General features: G+C 44.0%; 1 protein-coding gene across 1 annotated transcript in view; it reads right to left on the reverse strand.

Annotated features, from left to right (window-relative positions):
• LOC149279325 (DNA-directed RNA polymerase III subunit RPC10) overlaps positions 1-17801 on the reverse strand; it is a 60664-nt gene extending 42863 nt beyond the window's left edge. Inside the window, exon 1 of the mRNA XM_089501325.1 lies at positions 17691-17801. Within this exon, the coding sequence (XP_089357451.1) occupies positions 17691-17801 (111 nt within the window). The remainder of the gene's footprint in view (positions 1-17690) is intronic.
• Between the last annotated feature and the right edge of the window lie 2487 nt (positions 17802-20288).

The following is a 20288-nucleotide window of genomic DNA, read 5'->3' on the forward strand; positions in this document are numbered from 1 at the left end:
CAACATCTCCTGAGTACAGCGATACCTCACATGCATGATTTTGCCTGGCTGTTTTGGGGCAAAAGGGCCACATTTGTGGCATGCACATTTTTCAATGTTGGCATTTGGGGATCCACTGCCCATGCCCTATTTGGTACATCTTTGAGCCGGGCCATTTCAGTGTGCCCAACAAAACCATATATTTTTGAAAACTAGACACCCCAGGGTATTTTAAATGCTGGTATTTTAACTCTTTGCATGCACAAATTTTACCACCAGAATTTTTTCAAAGTTTGCAATAGTATTTTTGTGTGTGTATTTTTCCCCCACACACCTACTTTATGTATGAATTTACAGCTCCTGGTTTATGCCGCTGTCACACGACACCCCAATATGTGTTCAGCAACATCTCCTGAGTACAGTGATACCCCACATGCATGGGTTTGTCATTTTTTGGGGGAACTAAAAGGCCACATTTGGTACGTGTGCATTTTTCTAATTGGAAATTAGATGTGTGGCCATCCTCCCCCCCCCCGCGTGTTATTTGGGACATTGTTGAACCCAGCCAATTCATTTTACAAGTAGACACCCCATGGGCATTTAATATGCCAGTATTTTAACTCTTTCTATGCGAGATAATATGCTAATTTTAGGACTTGCTCACAAAAATATATTTTTTATATATATATATATTTTATTTTTTTGCCTTTTTTTAATTTTTTTTAACATTTTTTTCAACTTGAAGGTTCCCCTGATAGTGACATCGGTGGGAAATAATTTTTACATTTAACTTTTTTTTTTTACTATTTTTTTCTAATTATTATTAATTTTATTTTATTTTTTAAATTTATTTTTACTAATCACACTGATTAGAAAGCTGGGCTCCATTGACTTGCATGGTTGAATGCAGTACCTGTATTCAACCTACAAGTGGAGCCAGAGTTCTCTAGAGGGTCTGGAGACCATCTAGCGAACTTTTTCGTCTTTATTGTTTTTTCTCCTGGGCCGCCACCATCTTGCTGATGGTGAAGATCACCGGCAGCGGCGGCTGTGACCGCTCTCCGGAGCCAGAGATGGCCCCTAGTGCCGATCGTGGCGTTGCTGAATGCCTCGAGGTCGAGGCATTACAGCAACGCCGTTTGGGTGCAGAAAGCGAAAGTAGATCGCTTTCTGCACCCGTTTAAAGACGTGCCGGTCCTGGCACGTCAATTGTCGTTAACGACTTGATTTTCCGTGACGTGCCCAGACCGGCAATTGTCGTCAAGAGGTTATTAAAGGTGCAAGGAGCTAAGAAAGTGACAGTGAAAGATTTAGAGAAGTTGCTAGGTCTTTTTGCGTTTACATCAAGACTATCACCAATGGGCAGGGTATTCACAAGAAAAATATCACTGGCTATATCTGGGAGAAAAATCTCTTTTTTTATATGTTAGAATTTTTAAGGCACTTTAATGGGTGTGCTATTTAGCAACAAGGTTTTGTTTTTAATGTAGATTTAAATTTCTTTACCGACTCAACTGGTTCAATTGGTTTTGGTGTATTCTGGGATAGTAAATTGAGTTTTGGTAAATGCCCTCTAAGTTGGTTTTATGCAGGTTGGACAAGAAATTATTACCGATTATGTTTGAATAAAAAATTTGAGGTTAAAAATAAAAAATTCGTGATAATAAAAGCGTGGTGGAAGCAATAAATCCGCTTCATGTCTCCTGCCCGCAAGTGGTTACTTTATTACGAAGGTTGGTTTTGCTATGTTTGTGCAATAATATTTGGCTCAGGGCAGCGCATACTGGGGGCAAAATTAACACAGGTGACGCTATTTCTAGTTCACAGTGATCAAGGTTCAAGGAGCTGGCACCAAATGCAGAAAAAAAGCCAGTGCAAGTGCCTTCAGACGTGTGGGAATTCATTATACAATTTTAAATAAATTTCTTTTGGCTTCTGTGGCTAAGGCTACATAGATTAATTATATCAAGGCTTGGCAGATTCGGTTACATTTTGCTGCAGTTAGACAGGTTAATTCTTCAAGTATGAGTTTAGAAGAAGCAATTTGCTTAGTATTACAGCAAACACAGAATAAGTTGTCCAAATCTTCATTACAAAAGAGGGGATCCAGGTTTCAGTAAGAGCTAGGAGGTGAAAAGCATGGGATAAACATTAAGTTCTACTTACCGAGAGCTTCTTTTCCCTGCCAATCCCTGGTGACACTATGAGAGACTCCTCCTCCGTACCCAAGAAAGGGCAGGACTCAAACAGTTAAAAAGGCCCCTCCCCTCCTAGCACCCTCAGTGAATATCAAAGACCACACAGGAAAACAGAATCGCTGCAAAAAATATTTATTAAAAGGAAGGGAGGGAACTAAACGTGTCACCAGGGATTGGCAGGGAAAAGAAGCTCTCGGTAAGTAGAACTTAATGTTTCCCTGCCATCCCAGGTGACACTATGAGAGATATAACAAAGAAGAAGGGTGGGAAACAAAGAAACTCAGGGGAAAAACACAGCCCCAAGAAATGTACGACCGAACAGGGCATCCTCTTGTGCCATCTGATCGAGTCTATAATGTCGAACAAGAGTTCCCCACGCAGCTGTCTTGCAGATGTGTTCAGGCGAGACGAGACATTGTTCAGCCCATGAAGTGGAAACTGCGCGGGTAGAGTGGGCACGAATCCCGGGAGGGGGAACCCCGCCAGCTGCTGTGTAAGCTAAACAGATAGTTGACACAATCCATTTTGCCATCGTACGCTTAGAAATGCTAAGACCTCTACTGGGACCAGAAGAGGCTACAAACAAACTCGATGATTTGCGCAGAGGCTGCGTGCGTTCCAGATAAATTGAAAGACATCTTTTTAAGTCCAACGTATGGAGCGCTTCCTCTTCCGCCGATTGAGGGGACGAGAAGAACGTAGGCAACACAATTTCTTGGTCCCTGTGAAACGCCGTCTGGACTTTGGGTGAGAATTCAGGGGGCAAAGCGAGGATGACCTTATCCGGAAAAAAACACAGGAATGGTTCCTTCATTGAAAGGGCCTGGAGTTCACTAATACGCCTCGCAGAGGTAATGGCCACCAGGAAGGCCGTCTTCAGAGACAACAGGTGTAGGGAAACCGATTGAAGAGGCTCAAAAGGTGGCAACATGAGCCTGCGAAGGACCAGGTTCAGGTCCCAGGGCACCATCTTGGAGACAGGGCGAGGACGAATACGCACCATAGCCCTAGAGAAACGCCTGATGACTGGAACAGAAATCAAATCGAAGCCAAGTAAAGCACTAATGGCAGCAATCTGGACCTTGATGGTAGAAGGCTGAAGTCCATGGTCAAACCCCATCTGTAAAAATTCCAGAATGGCAGCCGGAGAACTGTCTGAAGGAAGAATTTTCCTGGATCCACACCAGCTACAAAACTTCTTCCACACTTTAATGTATCTGAGGGATGTGACCTTCTTACGACTGCGAAGAAGTGTTTCCGTGACCGACTCAGAGAAGCCTCGAGACCTCAGAATTCTCCGTTCAACCTCCAAGCCGTCAGCCGAAATACCGCAGGATTTGGATGAAGGAACTGACCCTGGTGAAGCAGGTCTTCCCAGGCCGGGAGCCGCAGGGGCGGTGCGTGGCTGAGTGAGACTAAGCCCGCGTACCAGACACGTCTAGGCCAGTCTGGGGCAACCAGAATAACCGACGCCCGGTCGAACTTGATCTTCTGCAGAACCTTGGATATCAGAGGAAATGGAGGGAAAACATAGGCGAGGCTGAAACTCCAAGTCTGAGCGAAGGCATCCACTGCCAGAGGCTGGTCCCGAGGATTGAGAGAAAAGAACGCTGGAACTTGAGCATTGTCCCTGGAGGCCATAAGATCTATTTCGGGCATTCCCCACCGTTGGACAATCATGTGGAAGGCTGCCGGATGCAAAGCCCATTCGTTGCTTTGAACGGGAGTCCTGCTCAGAAAGTCGGCTTGGGAATTCAAAGCCCCCTGAAGGTGAACCGCAGACAAAGTCATTAGACGAGATTCTGCCCAAAAGGAAATCCTGAGAGCTAGGTGCAGCAGGATGTTCTTGCCGAAGAGCTGCTTTTCCCAGTGATGTAGGGCATTCTCCACCGCCAGCAGCTCCAGGCAGTTTGAGGGTAGGAGCTGAGTGGCAGGCGACCAGAGACCTTGAACAAAGCCGTCCCGATAGGTGGCTCCCCAGCCTGTTCTGCTTGCGTCCGTGGTAAGGAGCTCTTTGGATGACCAGGCCCATCGTCTTCCTGAGGCCAGAGTGTCTCGTAGGAGCCACCAGGAGAGGGATGCCTTGACATGCGGAGGAAGACGAACCAGTCTGTCCAGGGCGAATGGGTTCTCTTCCATCAGATGAAGAATATGGTTCTGAAGAACCCTCGTGTGAGCCAGGGCCCAGGGAACTGCATACCTTGCTGAAGTCATCTTGCCGAGAAGAGACATACATTGCCTTAGTGGACTTTTGCGTGCAGCAAGCACCTTGCAGGTTAGGGAATAAATACCGCTGATCTTGCTTGAAGGAAGAAAAGCTTTTCCTTCGCAGGAATCCAGGAAGGATTCCACGAAGGCCGAGGAACACCAATTGTTGAGAAGGAACTAAATTGGACTTCTCCCAATTTAGAATCCAGCCGAGATCCTGAAGCGTCTGGACCACCCTGGAAAGGTGAGACTGAAGGAGAGCAGCTGAATGAGTGTGAATCAGCCAATCGTCCAGGTAAGGGATGACCGAAATACCCTGACGTCTGAAATGGGCCACCACCACTGCAAGGAGCTTTGTAAACACTCTGGGGGCTGGAGACAGTCCAAATGGAAGGGCTTGAAATTGAAAATGACTGATTCTTGAACCCCAAGGAATAGCTATCCGCAGAAACCGTTGATGGGAGGGGTGCATAGGGACATGAAGATACGCATCCTTTAGGTCTATGGAGACCATGAAGTCTCGAAGATTTAGAGAGTCCACAGCTGATCATACGGTCTCCATCTTGAACCTTAGGAAACGAAGGTGACGGTTCAGGAAACGTAGGTCTATAATGAGACGAAACCCCTTTGGTGCTTTTGGAACCAAAAAGACACGAGAATAAACCCCTTCACTCTGTTCCTGCAGGGGCACGGGAATAAGGACTTCTGTATCTACAAACTGTTGGACGGCAGACAACAGGAATCCCCGCTGTTCCACGTTCTGAGGAAGGTGGGAAATCAAAAACTGGTCTGCAGGCTTGCTTACGAATTGTAGTCGATAACCCTGGGATATGATGGATCTCACCCAGGAATCTTGGGTGATGAAGAACCAATAGTCTATGAAATGCCGAAGTCTTCCCCCCACCGGGATGCCTGCCGAGTCATGCAAAACCTTTGGGGTCCTGGGCAGCTTTGGGGAAGGCGAACCTGTCATATCTACCCCTTTCACGATGAAATCTGCCCCGGAAGGCATGTTCCCTTGCAGGGCGAGAGAAACCGGACCTGGACTGGCCTGGAAAGTATGGACGAAAGGACTGCCGCCTCCTGGAAGCAGTTCTGCGTTGTGGCATCCAATGTTTATCACCAGTCGTTTTCTCAAGCAGGGACTCCAGTTCCTCGCCAGAGACCCTCCTTTAAAAGGGATATTAAGCAGTCTGTTCTTTGAGGCATTGTCAGCCCCCCAGGCTTTAAGCCATAAGGCCCGTCTGGCCGCCACAGAAAGTGCAGAGGCCCTGGCTGACATCCTGACATTTTCAATTGAGGCATCGCAGAGAAAATCCACTGCCAACTTGAGAGCAGCAATGTTCTTGAGGATAGTTTCTCTAGGCGTTTTTGCTGCAACCTCTTCCTCGATCTGCGACAGCCAGATTTTAACAGCTCGAGACACCTAGGCAGATGCTATGCCAGGTTTAAAAGCAGCGGTGGAAGCTTCAAAAGATTTCTTAACGGCTGCTTCAGCCTTCTTTTCCATAAGATCCGAAAAATGAGAGCCATCCTCCAGCGGCAAGGCAGTCTTTCTGGAAACTTTCATCACTGCGGTGTCAACCAGCGGGTTTGCACAGAATTTGACAAAGTCCTCCTCAAACGGAAAAAGGCGTTTCACCCGCCTGGACAGGTTAATTCTCCATTCCTGCTTAATGATGTCGGATAAAGCAGGGTGTACAGGAAAAGACGGTGACTGCTTGGAGAAGCCGGAAAAAAAAGTGATCTTTTTTAGGTGTAGCTGTATCCTCCAAGTTCATGGCCGACTTTACAGCAGAGACGAGAGTATCAATCTCTTCCACCGGAAACAAAAAGGAACTTTCCTCCTGGATTTCACCTTCCTCTGAAGAATACTCCTCCAGCTCAGGGTAATCGAACTCGGAGTCAGAAAGCTGTTGATAACCCAGGAAAGATGGTTCCCGTACTGCCGGAAGATGGGGAGGAGCAGGAACTGACTGACGAAAGGCAGAAAAGATAGACTGCATCTCTTCCTTAAGCCAGGCTAAAAATTCTCTCCCACCAGAGGCTTCAGAATCCGCCACAGACTTTAGACAGGCGGAACAGAGCTTTTTCTTAGAATCCTGCAGAGGCTTGTGACAACCAGAACACTGCGCATGCTTAGTCTTAGATAAAGCCTTTTTCCTCAACAGAGGGAGGCTCAGAATTATCTGGAGCAGACATAATTAAACAGGATGCAACAGCACCGAAGAAAATATATATATAAACAGCTCTCAACTCACCACACTGCTTAAATAGCTTCATACCAGGCTACAAACTGCAACAGCAGCAAATTTGGCGCCAAAATTTTGAATTGACCCGAAAACGAGGCTAGGAACGCATACCGGACATGCCTAGAACTCCTCGCCGGAAGAAGCAGGGACGCCATATTGAAACACGCCGAGACGCCGGAACCGCGGCGTCTAACACAGAAGACGCCGGCAGATCAGCAAAGGAAGGCGCGGGAGCTGAGGGAAGGAAGCCGGACGGACCACCGCTCAGCCACGGTGAGTATGCGCGGGGCAGCGCGGCACCAGCCACCCGGCTATGGTGCAGGCACCAGCCACCCGGCCATGGTGCAGGCATCCCCCACCCGGGGGGGCTTAGCCCTAGGGAGAACCGGCTCAACCTAGAGCCGTGAAAAAATAACAAACGGGAGACGAGTCCTCCCTACCTGATGTAGGGCAGGAAAAAACACTGAGGGTGCTAGGAGGGGAGGGGCCTTTTAACTGTTTGAGTCCTGCCCTATCTCAGGTACGGAGGAGGAGTCTCTCATAGTGTCACCTGGGATGGCAGGGAAAAAGGTCATGTATACAAGCAAGTTTGTTGCATACCGAGCGGGCATTTCATAAGGCACAGCTAAAGACGGGAGGGAGTTTATGGTTGGAGATGACAGGAATAAGATTGGTTAGGTTGCGCATGTTGGTTGAGTTTGGTGGTTGAGAGTGATATGTGGGGGACAGAAGTAGCAGAGCAAATACAGGTAGGTTTCACATATAAAAGGTTTAGTGTAGAGGTACTGGGATAGCTGTGAGGACAGAGAAATGGAACAGGATAGGATTTGGAATGGTTTAACGGGGAGTAGAGGGTAATAAAGGGATCCATAGTTTGGTGCCCTCTACTGGCATGTTTAAATAGATCAGGTAGTTAACTGTCTATATATTAGGACAACACTGGGGCGGGTAAGAAATTCAGGTGATTGTGGGGAATATGAAGGCGGATATTGCAGGCTTTGAGGGCTGTAATAGAGAGTGTTAAATACTGTTAAAGTTGACAGGGGCAGTAAGAGGGCAGAATGTGGCATTGTAGCCCCCAAACAACCAGAAACCCATGCATGGGAGGCATCACTGTACTCGGAAGATGTTGCTGAACACATATTGAATGCATGACAGTGACATATAACAGGAGCTGTACATACCTGAAGCACATCGTGTGTGTGTGTGGGGGGGTAAACACACACAAAAAAATAAATGTATTTTTTAACAAAGGCTGGTGGTAGAATTAGTGCATGGAAAGGGTTAAAATACCCGGGGGGGGGGGTCTAGTTTTCAAAGATATATGGTTTGCTGGGGGTAAATTGAACTGACCATCTTCAAAGATGTCCCAAATAGGGCATGGTGGCAGAAGGACCATATGTCAAAGCTCCAAGTTAAAAAATGTGGCGTTATACCTCCCAAACCCAACAAACCCATGGTGGTATCACTGTACTTGGGAGATGTTGCTGAACACATCTTGGGATGTTGTTTGACAGTGACCTGTACCACAAGCTGCACATCCATACCTGAAGTACAATTTGTGTGGAAAAAATACAAAATAAAAGTAAATTACTACCACAAACTTTGGAAAAGGCTAGTAGTGGTAGATTATCGTGCATGAAAAAAGGTTAAACTACCAGCACCTTGGGGTGTCCAGTTTTAAAAAATAAATGGTTTGATGGGGTTATATTGCATTGACCAGCTTCAAAGATGTCACAAATAACAAATGGGGCAGAATGACCAGATAAATATATATTAAAAAAAAATAATAATAAATAAATTATATATATTCCAAAAGTAGTTGCAGGCACTCATGGGACTCAATTTCACGAAACTCTGTGTTACAAGTGCAACTAATTTCGGAATTTATATGCATCACTGCTGCAGTTACCAGGCACCGGGCAGAGCAATTAAGGTTGGTGTGCAATTGTATATCTTGGATTATATATATTAGGGCTGCAACAACAAATCAATAAAATCAATAATAAATCGATTATGAAAATCGTTGTCAACGATTTTCATTATCGATTAGTTGAATCGATTTATAAAATGAGTTTTTTTCCAGAGCAAATGCTCTGAAAATAATAATCTGGTCTATAATCCGACCTCATCTAGAGATCGGATTATAACACTAGAATCCAGATCCCCTGCAGCGCTGCAGGAGACCTGGATTATCCTCTGTCAGCAGGTGGGGGTCTGTGCAAAACGCGCAGACATCCTCCGCTTCTCCCTGAGTCCCCTTCACTTCCGCTTCTCCCCTCCACTTCCGCTGGGGCTTCTATTACTGAACGCTGGCGTCACGTGATTTTACGGACCGGCTCACCATCATGGAAGCCCCAACGGAAGTGGAGGGGAGAAAGCGGCTGTCTGCGCTGCGCGCATCGCACAGGACTCCCACAGGCTGCCGGACAGCATCCAGGTCCCCTGCAGGGGATTTGGATTTTATCGTGCAATGTGCGCAACCTCCGCTACTTCCCTTCACTTCCACTTCTACCTGCCCAACCAGGGGTTAATATATCAACAGAAGAAAAACGGGACAAATAAGCACCACTGGGTAAGCTAAGCCTGGAGTATTATCTTTATTTTTATGTTTATTTGCCCCGTGTTTCTTCTGTTGATATATTAACCCCTGGTGGGGCAGGTAGAATTTTTTGGGGATCTATTATGTGCATTCTTTAATTTGTGTTTTTTATTTTTTGATTGCTGTAATATTTGATTTATTGTTTGTATTGTCCATATATTTATATTGTATTGTGTATTATCTATTCTTTTTGTCTTTTTATTAAAGCATATTTTTATACCTATTTTAGCGCTGTCAGTTTTTCTTATATCAGGGGGGTATAAGGCATATCAGGGGGCACAGTGGCATCTCTAGCATATAGGAGGTATAAGGCATTTCTGGGGGCAGAGTGGCAAGCTGGGGGTGAGATGTGCATAACTGGGGGCAGGTTGGCAAATAAAAGAAAATATAAGAGGCATTTTTCTCAATCATAGCTTTTATTAAATATGAAAAAATAGTTTACATGAATGAATATTTACTAGTAAAACCTTTTTTGGTATTTTGGTAAAACTTAGTTTGAGAAATAATGTATTTTGGGTTCTTGTACCTTTAAAATATAGCTTAAAATAAGAAGGCAAATAGAAAAATGCCATTGTGATAAAGAGATAAATGACACATCTTAATGTAAATTATACGTTTTTATTTTAACCCCTTGGCTGCTAAGCCATTTCCCACCTGGGTGCTAAACTGGTTTTCGGCATTTTGGTGCATCTCACGTTTAAACGAGTTTAGAAGTACATTTCTTGGGAATAAACTATACAAGCCATACATTGTTTTTTTCAGCACACCCAGCAGATTCCAAATATATTTTGCAAAATAAAGCCAAAAATGGGAAAAAAAAGTTTATTTTTTCACTTCTGACTCAATAAAAACTAGTTTGTAATTTTCTTTTTCTAAACTCTAATATCAAAACCTGTGTTGCTAAATATTTGTAGTAGGTAACCGGTCTAAAATAAACAGAAATTGAGAACAGTAGACTGTGTTTTTCTAATATTTTATTTCTAAAAGTTCAATTTACTAGACTATCACAAAATACATCTTTAAATTTAATGCATGGCTGCTGTCAATTAAACAGCTCTAGCTGCCTGGGATGTTAAAATATGCCAACAAAACTATATATTTTTAGAAACTACACCCCCAGCTGTGGCAAATGAGGTCTTATTTGTATTTGTATCACAAATCTGAAGTGCACAAAAAATAAGTGAATATCACATTTAAAAAATGTTTTTTAAAGCGACAAGTTCATTTATGTCTTGTGCACTCCAGTCTTGTGCTACTAATACATGCAGCCCCTCAATTGATGCGCCAAGGGGTGTAGTTTCTGCAAATGTATACTTTATGTACCATAATTTTACTTTCAATGAAAAATAAAACAGAGAAAAAAATATATAGTGTAGGAGTAAAACAGTGTGTTATGCCCTGCGTATCGCAGATTTCCCACTCACAGTGTGTTGATGGGGTTCAGTGCGTCATAGAGATGGCCTTGGGGTCCATATACAGGAATATATACCGAGGAAACAAACCAGAAAAGAATCCAATAGCGTATTGTGTATATAGCGCTAGGTACGCAACAAGTGGAGACATACTTACACTTAAATAAGTGTCAAGATGCCCGTAATTTCTGGCGATAATCTGGTCACATCCGTATATTCTTCTGGTTTGAAGGGTCCGATGGTAGGATACCAATGTGTGTGTGGTGTATAGAAACAGCCACTATCCACATAGAAAGTATGTAAAAAGAAGTATTTATTCTTAGTTAGCAGCCAGCTGGATCCATATCAGCTGCAGCTATAAAAAGTTTTTTTAAAATAACATAAAAAGTACTAATACAAATAAAAATGCTGATACAAATAAAAAATATATCATAAAAGTCCTTAAAAAAGTCACTCTACGCGTTTCGCCGTGTGCGGCTTCATCAGGAGTATTTTCTTCTCGTATGCGGAGATCTTTTTAAATGTGCTGCACATTTAAAAAGATCTCCACATACGAGAAGAAAATACTCCCCTGTAGTGGGTTAGAAGGCCCCTTACCCGTCACAAGCTCTTCAATACATCTGTCTTTATCTGCTTTAGCTCAATTTGTGGTCAGTGCCACTTGCCCTTTCAATTTTCTAGGAGCGGATTTTCTCAGCAAAATCCAAGCTAATATCTCTTTTACTGACAATGGAACTGTCACTCTCAACACTGCTCTTGCCCCTGAAGAAACTTGTTGCATACGCAGGGCATAACACACTGTTTTACTCCTACACTATATATTTTTTTCTCTGTTTTATTTTTCATTGAATGGAACATACGAGCGCCCCCTAGTGGACTTTTTGCTGTATTACTTCAACACCCGGAGAGTGTTGCTTAAGGGTTGCAGCTGTGGTTCCAGATACACAAGGAAAGTCATTAAGGTTGATTATTCCTACCATTCATTATCCTATTCCCTATACTGGTTTTTCTCCCCTTTTTTACCATAATTTTACTTCCCAGCTGTCTAGAGCTGTCTAATTGCAGGCATCACCCCTAAATGCTTTAAGACTATTTTTTAACAAAGTGGTCTAGACCAGGGCTCGACAAATCCCAGGCACCAGGTCGCTATGGCGACTGATAATTTTGTCCTGGCGCCTAGGTGTTTGCGAGCCAAACCGGCGGCCGAAACACATCTTTGGGAAAAAAAGCAGAAAAAAAAAAATGGCTAAAAATAATGCCCGCAGGGGCCGCACTGCTTAACCGCGTGTTGCTCTTACTGTGCAAGCAGCATCTCTTGTGCTGGCCATAGGACGCAGGAAACCAGAGGAGTCACATGAATTCATCTCACGTCACATGACTGCTCTGTTCCTCCTCCTAGTGGGCGGGACAAGAGAAGTTCGTGCAGAGACAGAGCTCTCTCTGTCTCAGCAGCAGGGCCCTTATGGAAGTCTGCGTGTGAGAGATCTGCAGTGCAGGTAAGGGGGTGAAGGAGGGTGTATGAATGAGTATATGTGTGTGATAACATGGTTGTGTAAGTGGGGGGAGAAGCATGGCACAGGGGGCTCTAAGTGATGTGCAGCATCAATACACAAAAGGGGGCAGCAAGCCAGGTTTCTGCATGTACTATCATGCCAAGTCAGCCAGTACATGCTGGAACCTGGGTATGTCTGGGCAGGACTGTGATTGCTATTAATATATATATATATATATATATATATATATATATATATATTTGAGCGAGTGCAATGTGCGTTGCTGGGTCAAGGCGCGAGGCTGAGTGCCGGGTCAAGGCGCGGGGCTGAGTGCCGGGTCAAGGCGCGGGGCTGAGTGCCGGGTCAAGGCGCGGGGCTGAGTGCCGGGTCAAGGCGCGGGGCTGAGTGCCGGGTCAAGGCGCGGGGCTGAGTGCCGGGTCAAGGCGCGGGGCTGAGTGCCGGGTCAAGGCGCGGGGCTGAGTGCCGGGTCAAGGCGCGGGGCTGAGTGCCGGGTCAAGGCGCGGGGCTGAGTGCCGGGTCAAGGCGCGGGGCTGAGTGCCGGGTCAAGGCGCGAGGCTGAGTGCCGGGTCAAGGCGTGAGGCTGAGTGCCGGGTCAAGGCGTGAGTGCTGGGGCAAAAAAAGTCCTGGCTCCTAATTTTTTAGCTGGCTCCTCGATTTAAAACAAATTTGTCAAGCCCTGGTCTAGACATTTGGGAAGTTAAATTAGGGTACATAAAGTACAGATTTCAAGAAACCTTTTTCAAGATTTCAAATGAGGGGGCTATATGTATTTCTAGGACAAAAGTTGAGTGCACAAATAATGATGGAATATGTCGCTTTGGCTAGAAAATATCCCAGGTTTGTACTAGAAACACATGCAGCCCCTCATTTGATACACCAAGCGGTGTAGTTTTTGCAAATGTGTACTTGTTGTGCCATAATTTAACTTCCTACTTGAGCAGTAATACCACATGTCACGAACGCACTCTACTCCAAGCGTGCGCGTGACTTGGTTCTGGTGGTAAAAGGGTTAAAATTCACTATCTGTCTGCCCTAGACCGAAAATAGTGATAAAAATACAAATATCCACCCTTAATACCACCCGCAATTAACTATAATGATATAACAAATATCAAAATAACGCTGCCGCCACCACCAAGAAAATTTAGAAATGGGGTGCCTTGGTACCCCAAATGAATCAGACTAAAAAAAACCCACACAATATATTTTAACACAATAATTATGTGATTTCAGATTACCGATAAAATGGTCTAATCAGGTAACGTGAGTCTTTACCAGACAAAGGCAGAACTTAATAAACGAATATTTATTATGAACAAAAAAACCACAGTGCATACAAAAAAGATGATAAACAGATTTACACCAACAGATAAAAATAAAAAAGGAGAAAATTACAGAAAACCTAACTACTCACTGAATGGTCAAGTAACAGTTTTTCTGTCCGTAGGGCTCCGGCAAGGAAAGATGGCGACTTACTCAAAATTAGATCTTGGCCCCTAGTAAGCACAATGACCAATCTTCTCTCCTTAATTTTATACCCTTTCCCAGTTCATCTCGAGTTTCCAAGCCGGCCCAGAGGTGGTATAAGCGGAGGGGAAGGGGTACCATAAGTGACCTCCCCCTTGTGTGGTGGAAACATATCAGTCCAAATAACTTATTTTCATTTTACCGTCCCTCCTGTGCTTGCCACAGCCATAATTTGTGCATTTAGGAATTTCCTGTAAATTGTGAAGTCCATAGATATGTCACACTTGCTACTTATGACTAGACATCATAGACTTCACAATTCCTTCCAAACTGGCTAAGTGGCGCCACCATGTTTGTACTCTTTTTGTAGGGTGCACTTTCCCCGTTCTAGGTATGCACACAAGGAGGTATGATAATGAATATATGAGTTATTATTGATATGTGTTGGATATGACCTGGATATGAAATGGTTTTCCTGACTGCTAGTGGTCACTTAGCATATCAAAGAATCCATTATATATGAGGGGATACAGGCATATGGTGAATGACTCGGCTAGCAGACTTAAAGGCACCGCCTCCCCGTGAAATTTCACACCTTGCAGAGGGCCTTGGTTGGAGTCCCAGCTTCAAAAGACCAATTTATCTAAAAAGACCTTTTGGCGCCATATGCCTATACAATCGAATTAACCCCTCACATACTGAAATTGGCTGTGCCATCTTTACCGGATTGCCAGTCCATGTACGTACTACACCGGTTGGTGTGACACCACGCAAAGGCTTCAACCCTAATTACTGACCATTCACACGCCTTTCATATCTCCATTCACAGAAACACACACGCCATACTTTCCATACATTCACTCACAGAAGCACACACCAGTCGTCCCCCTTAAAATCCCAAATAAATTATGGTAAAGGGAGGGAGAAAAAAAAAAAATCAAAAAAAAAAAAATCAAATAAAAAAATCACTTTTACAGCAAAAATAAGTTTTGCAGTAAAAATGCAAGGCGCTCTAGGGATGAGATGGTTACTCACGTACCACACAGGCTAAATGGCTGATTTTAATAATATTTGCAGTTCACCAGGATTTCAAAAATTCATTCCTCTACCATTGGCTAAAGGGGCGGGGGGGTCAGCCGGTCAGTGCTCAGACCATATGCCACACACTGCGTCAAATTGATCTGCATGGCTGTCGTCCCAGAAGGAAGCCTCTTCTAAAGATGATGCACAAGAAAGCCTGCAAACAGTTTGCTGAAGACAAGACTAAAGACATGGATTACTGGGACCATGTCCTGTGCTCCTATGAGACCAAGATAAACTTATTATTAAGTGAGGAGTACAAAGACAAGTTTGTCTTGCCTACAGTCAAGCATGGGGGTGGGAGTGTCATGGTCTGGGCCTGCATGAGTGCTGCCGGCACTGGGGAGCAACAGTTCATTGAGGGAACCATGAATGTCAACATGTACTGTGACATACGGAAGCAGAGCATGATCCCCCTCCCTTCGGAGACTTCGGCCACAGGGCAGTATTCCAACATGACACACCTCCAAGATGACCACTGCCTTGCTAAAAAAGCTGAGGGTAAAGGTGATGGACTGGCCAAGCATGTCTCCAGATCTAATCCCTATTGAGCATCTGTGGGGCATCTGTGGCGCAAGGTCTCTAACATCCACCAGCTGCGTGATGTCATCATGGAAGAGGACTCCAGTGGCAACCTGTGAAGCTCTGGTGAACTCCATGCCCAAGAGGGTTAAGGCAGTGCTGGAAAATAATGGTGGCCACACACAATATTGACACTTTGGGCCCAATATGGAAATTTCCACATAGGGGTGTACTCACTTTTGTTGCCAAGGTTTAGACATTAATGGCTGTGTGTTGAGTTATGTTTGGAGGGGACAGCAAATTTACACTGCTATACAGCCTGTACACTCACTACTTTGTAGCAGAGTGTCATTTCTTCAGTGTTGTCACATGAAAAGATATAATACAATATTTACAAAAATGTGAGGGGTGTACTCACTTTCGAGATACTGTGTGTGTGTATTTATATATATATATATATATATATATATATATATATATATATATATATATATATATATATAGTGAGATAGAGGTCAAGGGACAAGTGCCCGTCTTCATTCAAACCAGGCAAACAGCAGTAAGTTCGTGCAATCTGACACAGGGTCAGGTTTATTACAAAGGTTGCAAAGACAAAAGAAATATAACAACACAGCAACAAAAGAAATACCTTGCCTGTCCAGTGCTTACTATACAAGGGATGTCCCTCACTACCAGCTGGAGAGCTTGTCTCTGCCAACTTAACACAATACGTCCAGCAACCTTTACTCACTTTGCTCAAATAGCTCTCCCACAGACAGGCTTTCTGTGTCCTTAGCCAGAGAGCTATCTTTTATATCCGCCCTCTCATTCACCTAAATTAATCATCTAGCAGGTGGAAGACTCAGGTGTTACTTCACATAGGAAAGGAATCTAGGAGAAACATACCTCCCCTCCACCACCAATCCTACATGAATGTCACAATATATATTATATATATATACACACACACACTGTATTGGCTCAAATATAGGCATTTTTTCTAATGAACAGGCATTTGTGTATTTTAACATTTCTGGTATCCATTATACATGTTATATACAAACAGAAAACCAATAATCATTTTAAGGTCCCCCTGTCACGGTCAGGAGTACTTGCCAAGCCGTGATGGTATGGAGGGAGTGGGCATGAAGGGGTTAATAGCACCAGGCCCCTGGATTTACTAACTTTGCCCCTTAACAAGGCATAATTTACACCAAATTAACCCCCAAATCCTGCCTGTATCCCCCCAGGTAGTCTGCCACCACTCACGATTTTGATCCCAGACTTGTGAGATATCCGAATGAAAATACTGTATTGGCTCGGATATAGGCCGCACCCTAAACGTTTGGTGCTTTTTTAAAGAAAAGGTTTTGTAATAAATATGCTGCCACTCTGTCCCCCCCCCCCCCCCCCGAGATATGCTGCCACTCTGCCCTCCCCCCCGACTTACCAGAGGAGACTCCCGGGTGTCTTGCGGGGCCGGAGGGGGACATCTACGCAATACGCGTATACAACTCCCGGTGCCGGCACTCAGCGGAAGTAAACAACCTCCACTGCCGGCACGTCTGCATGATGTGCTTTAACAATCTACCTTGCTGGAACTCCCCTCGTGGGAAGCACCGGCGGAGGTGCCAGCAGCAGAGGTTGTCTAAGCGCATTGCGCAGATGTCCACAGCTGCCGGAGAGGAGGGCCCCTGCAGCGCTGCGGGGGATCTGGATCCTAAACCTTGCTGCTTACCCGCCCGGACTGCATGTCGGGTGACACGAACTGCGCATTCCTGCGCTAAACCCCGAATATAGGCTGCACCCCCACTTTAAAGACCTAAAGGGGGGGTGCTGCCTATGTTCAGGCCAATACGGTACATACATACACATATATATATATATATATATATATGTACACTAAATAGGAGAGGAAAAAATTACAGCTAAACACAAGCACTACAAGTGTTAAAACAGCCTTGTTCACAAAGGGTACTGAAAATTTAAAAATATATATCTTTTTGTAGCGATATATGCGTGAGAAGTCTTCCCAATCCAGTCAAAATTGTCTCATATCTTTATTGCTGTTGGAATTATACACCTAATGCTAATCTGAAACAGAAAGCATCTGACTCATTGACCAATGTTTGAAACTGATATCTTGACTTCTGTGGAGAAAGGTAGGGTTGTGTATGAGACAATTATCTCTCTATATCTCTTTCGTCTATATCTAATCTATTTCACAAAATCCCATTGTGAATTTATAACACGTGGTTTGACTTTGGGAGTTCTATACTTTAAAGAACCCACAGTTAAACTTGATCTGCAGCATAGTCTTTGATAAGCACACTGCAAAAAAAAAAACCCCAAAAAACAGTATCTAAAGGAATCTTGGAAGACGGGGGAGAAGATATCATACATCAGATTTCTCAGATATATTTTGTACAAAACATAAAGACTTTTCCATTCAGTACCTTACGATTGATGTTGTGGACATACGGACAAGTACTGCATGCAAATCTATAACACTTCTGTCCCTCTTCGACGATAAGCACGTTACCACAAGTCGGACAAAACAGCAGCATATTAGCTAATATAAAGCACGCATTTCAAACTTCCCATTACACGATATCTCCCCCCGAGTCGCCCAGGTTACATGACGCAGTTCCGCCTAATTCACAGAGAGTTCTAAATGCTAAAGTCTTCCCTCTGTATGAACGACTTTGTGCTTCATTACGGATATTTTTTTTCCCCGTTAAACAAGGCCCCTCTTTGGTATATTATTTTTCTCCATCTCAAGAGTTTCCTTGTGCCGCATTTGTACGCTTGCCGAGAGTTTATGGAGGACTGTTGTAATATGGCAGGTATTCGCATTTAGTACATTGATTATGGCGTAATTGTGTTGTATGAAATGTTACGTACGTTGCGAGAAAATGGTATTTTCATGACACGGAACATTTCGATAGCAGAAAATGATGTGCATTATGGTCTGCGGACAGATGCCTAACTATAATAAATACTAAACGAACACTACAGCACTCCGTGGATGCATAGCAAACTTTTGTGAAATGACTTCTTTTTGAAGACCAGCGCACGATTTTACATATAGTTTGATTAAGTAAGGAGGACTTAAAATCTACTGGGTCACTCACGTTACAGTACAAATACGAAGGGTTCACTTCTTTATGTAAAATCCAGAGTGTTTAAACTTCGACCATTTTCCTTCCGTAGAAAATAATTTTTAAAAATGATCAATGTGGGGACGTACTAAACTGCATAATGGGATGATTGGCTGCAATGTTCATTACTATAGCTAGATGTCGGTACACTTTTTACACTCATGGTAAATCAAAGTATGTTCTTTTCTGTAGTTCTTGATACTAAGTTGCAACGACTAAATTGCAAAAAGAAGCTGCAAATGTTTAACTATTCACTTGCTGAAATAAATACAGTTTTATAACGGAATCATAGTAAATTCTATAGAAATAATAGAAAAATAAGTCAAAACATTTGTAGGGCTGGATTATTGATTTAATATGGTACATGTATGCGCAACGACCACATTTTACCTGTTTTGATTATCATTGATTATTTTTTTAAACATGGAGATTATGGGTGGAATATTATGGTTACACATTCCAAGAAACACATTTGACCTGTTTCTGATAAGAATATGGGTATAATATTTTTTAAACATGGGGTTTATGGCTAGGTTTCCACTTGGGTTTTTGTCCTGCGTTATTTTCTTGATGAAAAACGCCAAGAAAACTGCCACTGCGTTTTGGCGTTTTTTCTGGCGTTTTAGCCTTTCTGTGGAAATTGCTTTTTTTGACCTTAGGCAGTTTTTCCAGCCTTTACAAGTTAGAAGTTTCACCCAGCTAAAAGGGATTAGGATAAATGGCAAGTATCTGCCCCCTCCTGATGTTATTTCCTTGGTAGAGTTCTACTTAAACGCCCCGGCGGACCCTTTTGTCTCTTTTCTGTGGTTTGTAAGGCATGCTTTATTCCGAATGTCTGCTCCTCTAGGAAGATTGGCCCCAAATGATGGTGCAAATTGTTTGCTGTTGCTTTTGGCACGCAGGATCCAGTTGGGTATGTTTGTTTGTAATGGCATGTTTGTTCCAAATGGTGTAAAATTGTGGAATTGAAGGGGTTAACGCTGCACTGTCACTCTCATGGAGCGATCAGGCAGCAGGGGGGTGTTGGGGCTGGTCTCCACACTCATGTGGAGACCAAAGAACCCTCTCCCCCTGTTCCTGAAGCGAAGCATTTTTTTTTTTTAATTTATATATATTTTTTATATATTTTAGGGCAGGAGAAGGGCAGGACGTACCGGTATGCCCATAATGGATTCTTGGGATGCGTTTTTTGGACGTACCGGTACTTCATAGGGGACTGAAGGGGTTAAAGAGACCTAGAAGTGTGATGCATGCACACACACACAATATCACATTATGATCTGAAAGAATGAAAAAACCCTGTGTAAATAGCACAGGGTTACATGTGGTTGTTGGGGAAGCTAAGGATGTGAAGGGGTTAAGTCTGCAGGGGTCAGGCAAAGGACAGCATGGTTTGTGTTTGGCATGCGCTCGCGCCGCTCAGTTTTGCCCGCCTTTTTTGAAAAGAATGTTCTGGTAGCGGCTCGCGCCGCTTAGTTTGCCTCGCGCTGCTGCTTTTTGTTGCGCTCGCGGACAGCTCGCGCTATGGTTTGGGCGGGATTTTGCCCTATATAAGCGCTGTTCCTGAGGCGTGCGTTTCACTACCCCAGGCTGCGTTAACCGACTGCACTGACCTTTATTGCGTCTGGTGAGCGGCGGTTTTCAGCAAGGCTTCGGGGGGGCAGCATGGAAGAGCTGCTGAATTGTCGCCCGCCCTCCTCCCCCTTTTTATTTTACGTATATGTATTTTTCTATTTTATAAGAAAAGAGTATATATTTCATGTCGTGACTTTTATTGGGGTTAAGTTGCTTTCTGTAAAGAGAGTGAACATAGGGGTTGTTTCAGTGGTAGGCCGACCGGCTTTGGGGCAGTCGGCCTTGTTTTAATTTATTAACTCTGTGGTTTGGGCCAAG

Source organism: Sceloporus occidentalis, unplaced genomic scaffold (assembly GCF_023333645.1).
Source record: "Sceloporus occidentalis isolate IW3139 unplaced genomic scaffold, rSceOcc1.0.p SCAF_171, whole genome shotgun sequence".
NCBI lineage: Eukaryota > Metazoa > Chordata > Lepidosauria > Squamata > Phrynosomatidae > Sceloporus > Sceloporus occidentalis.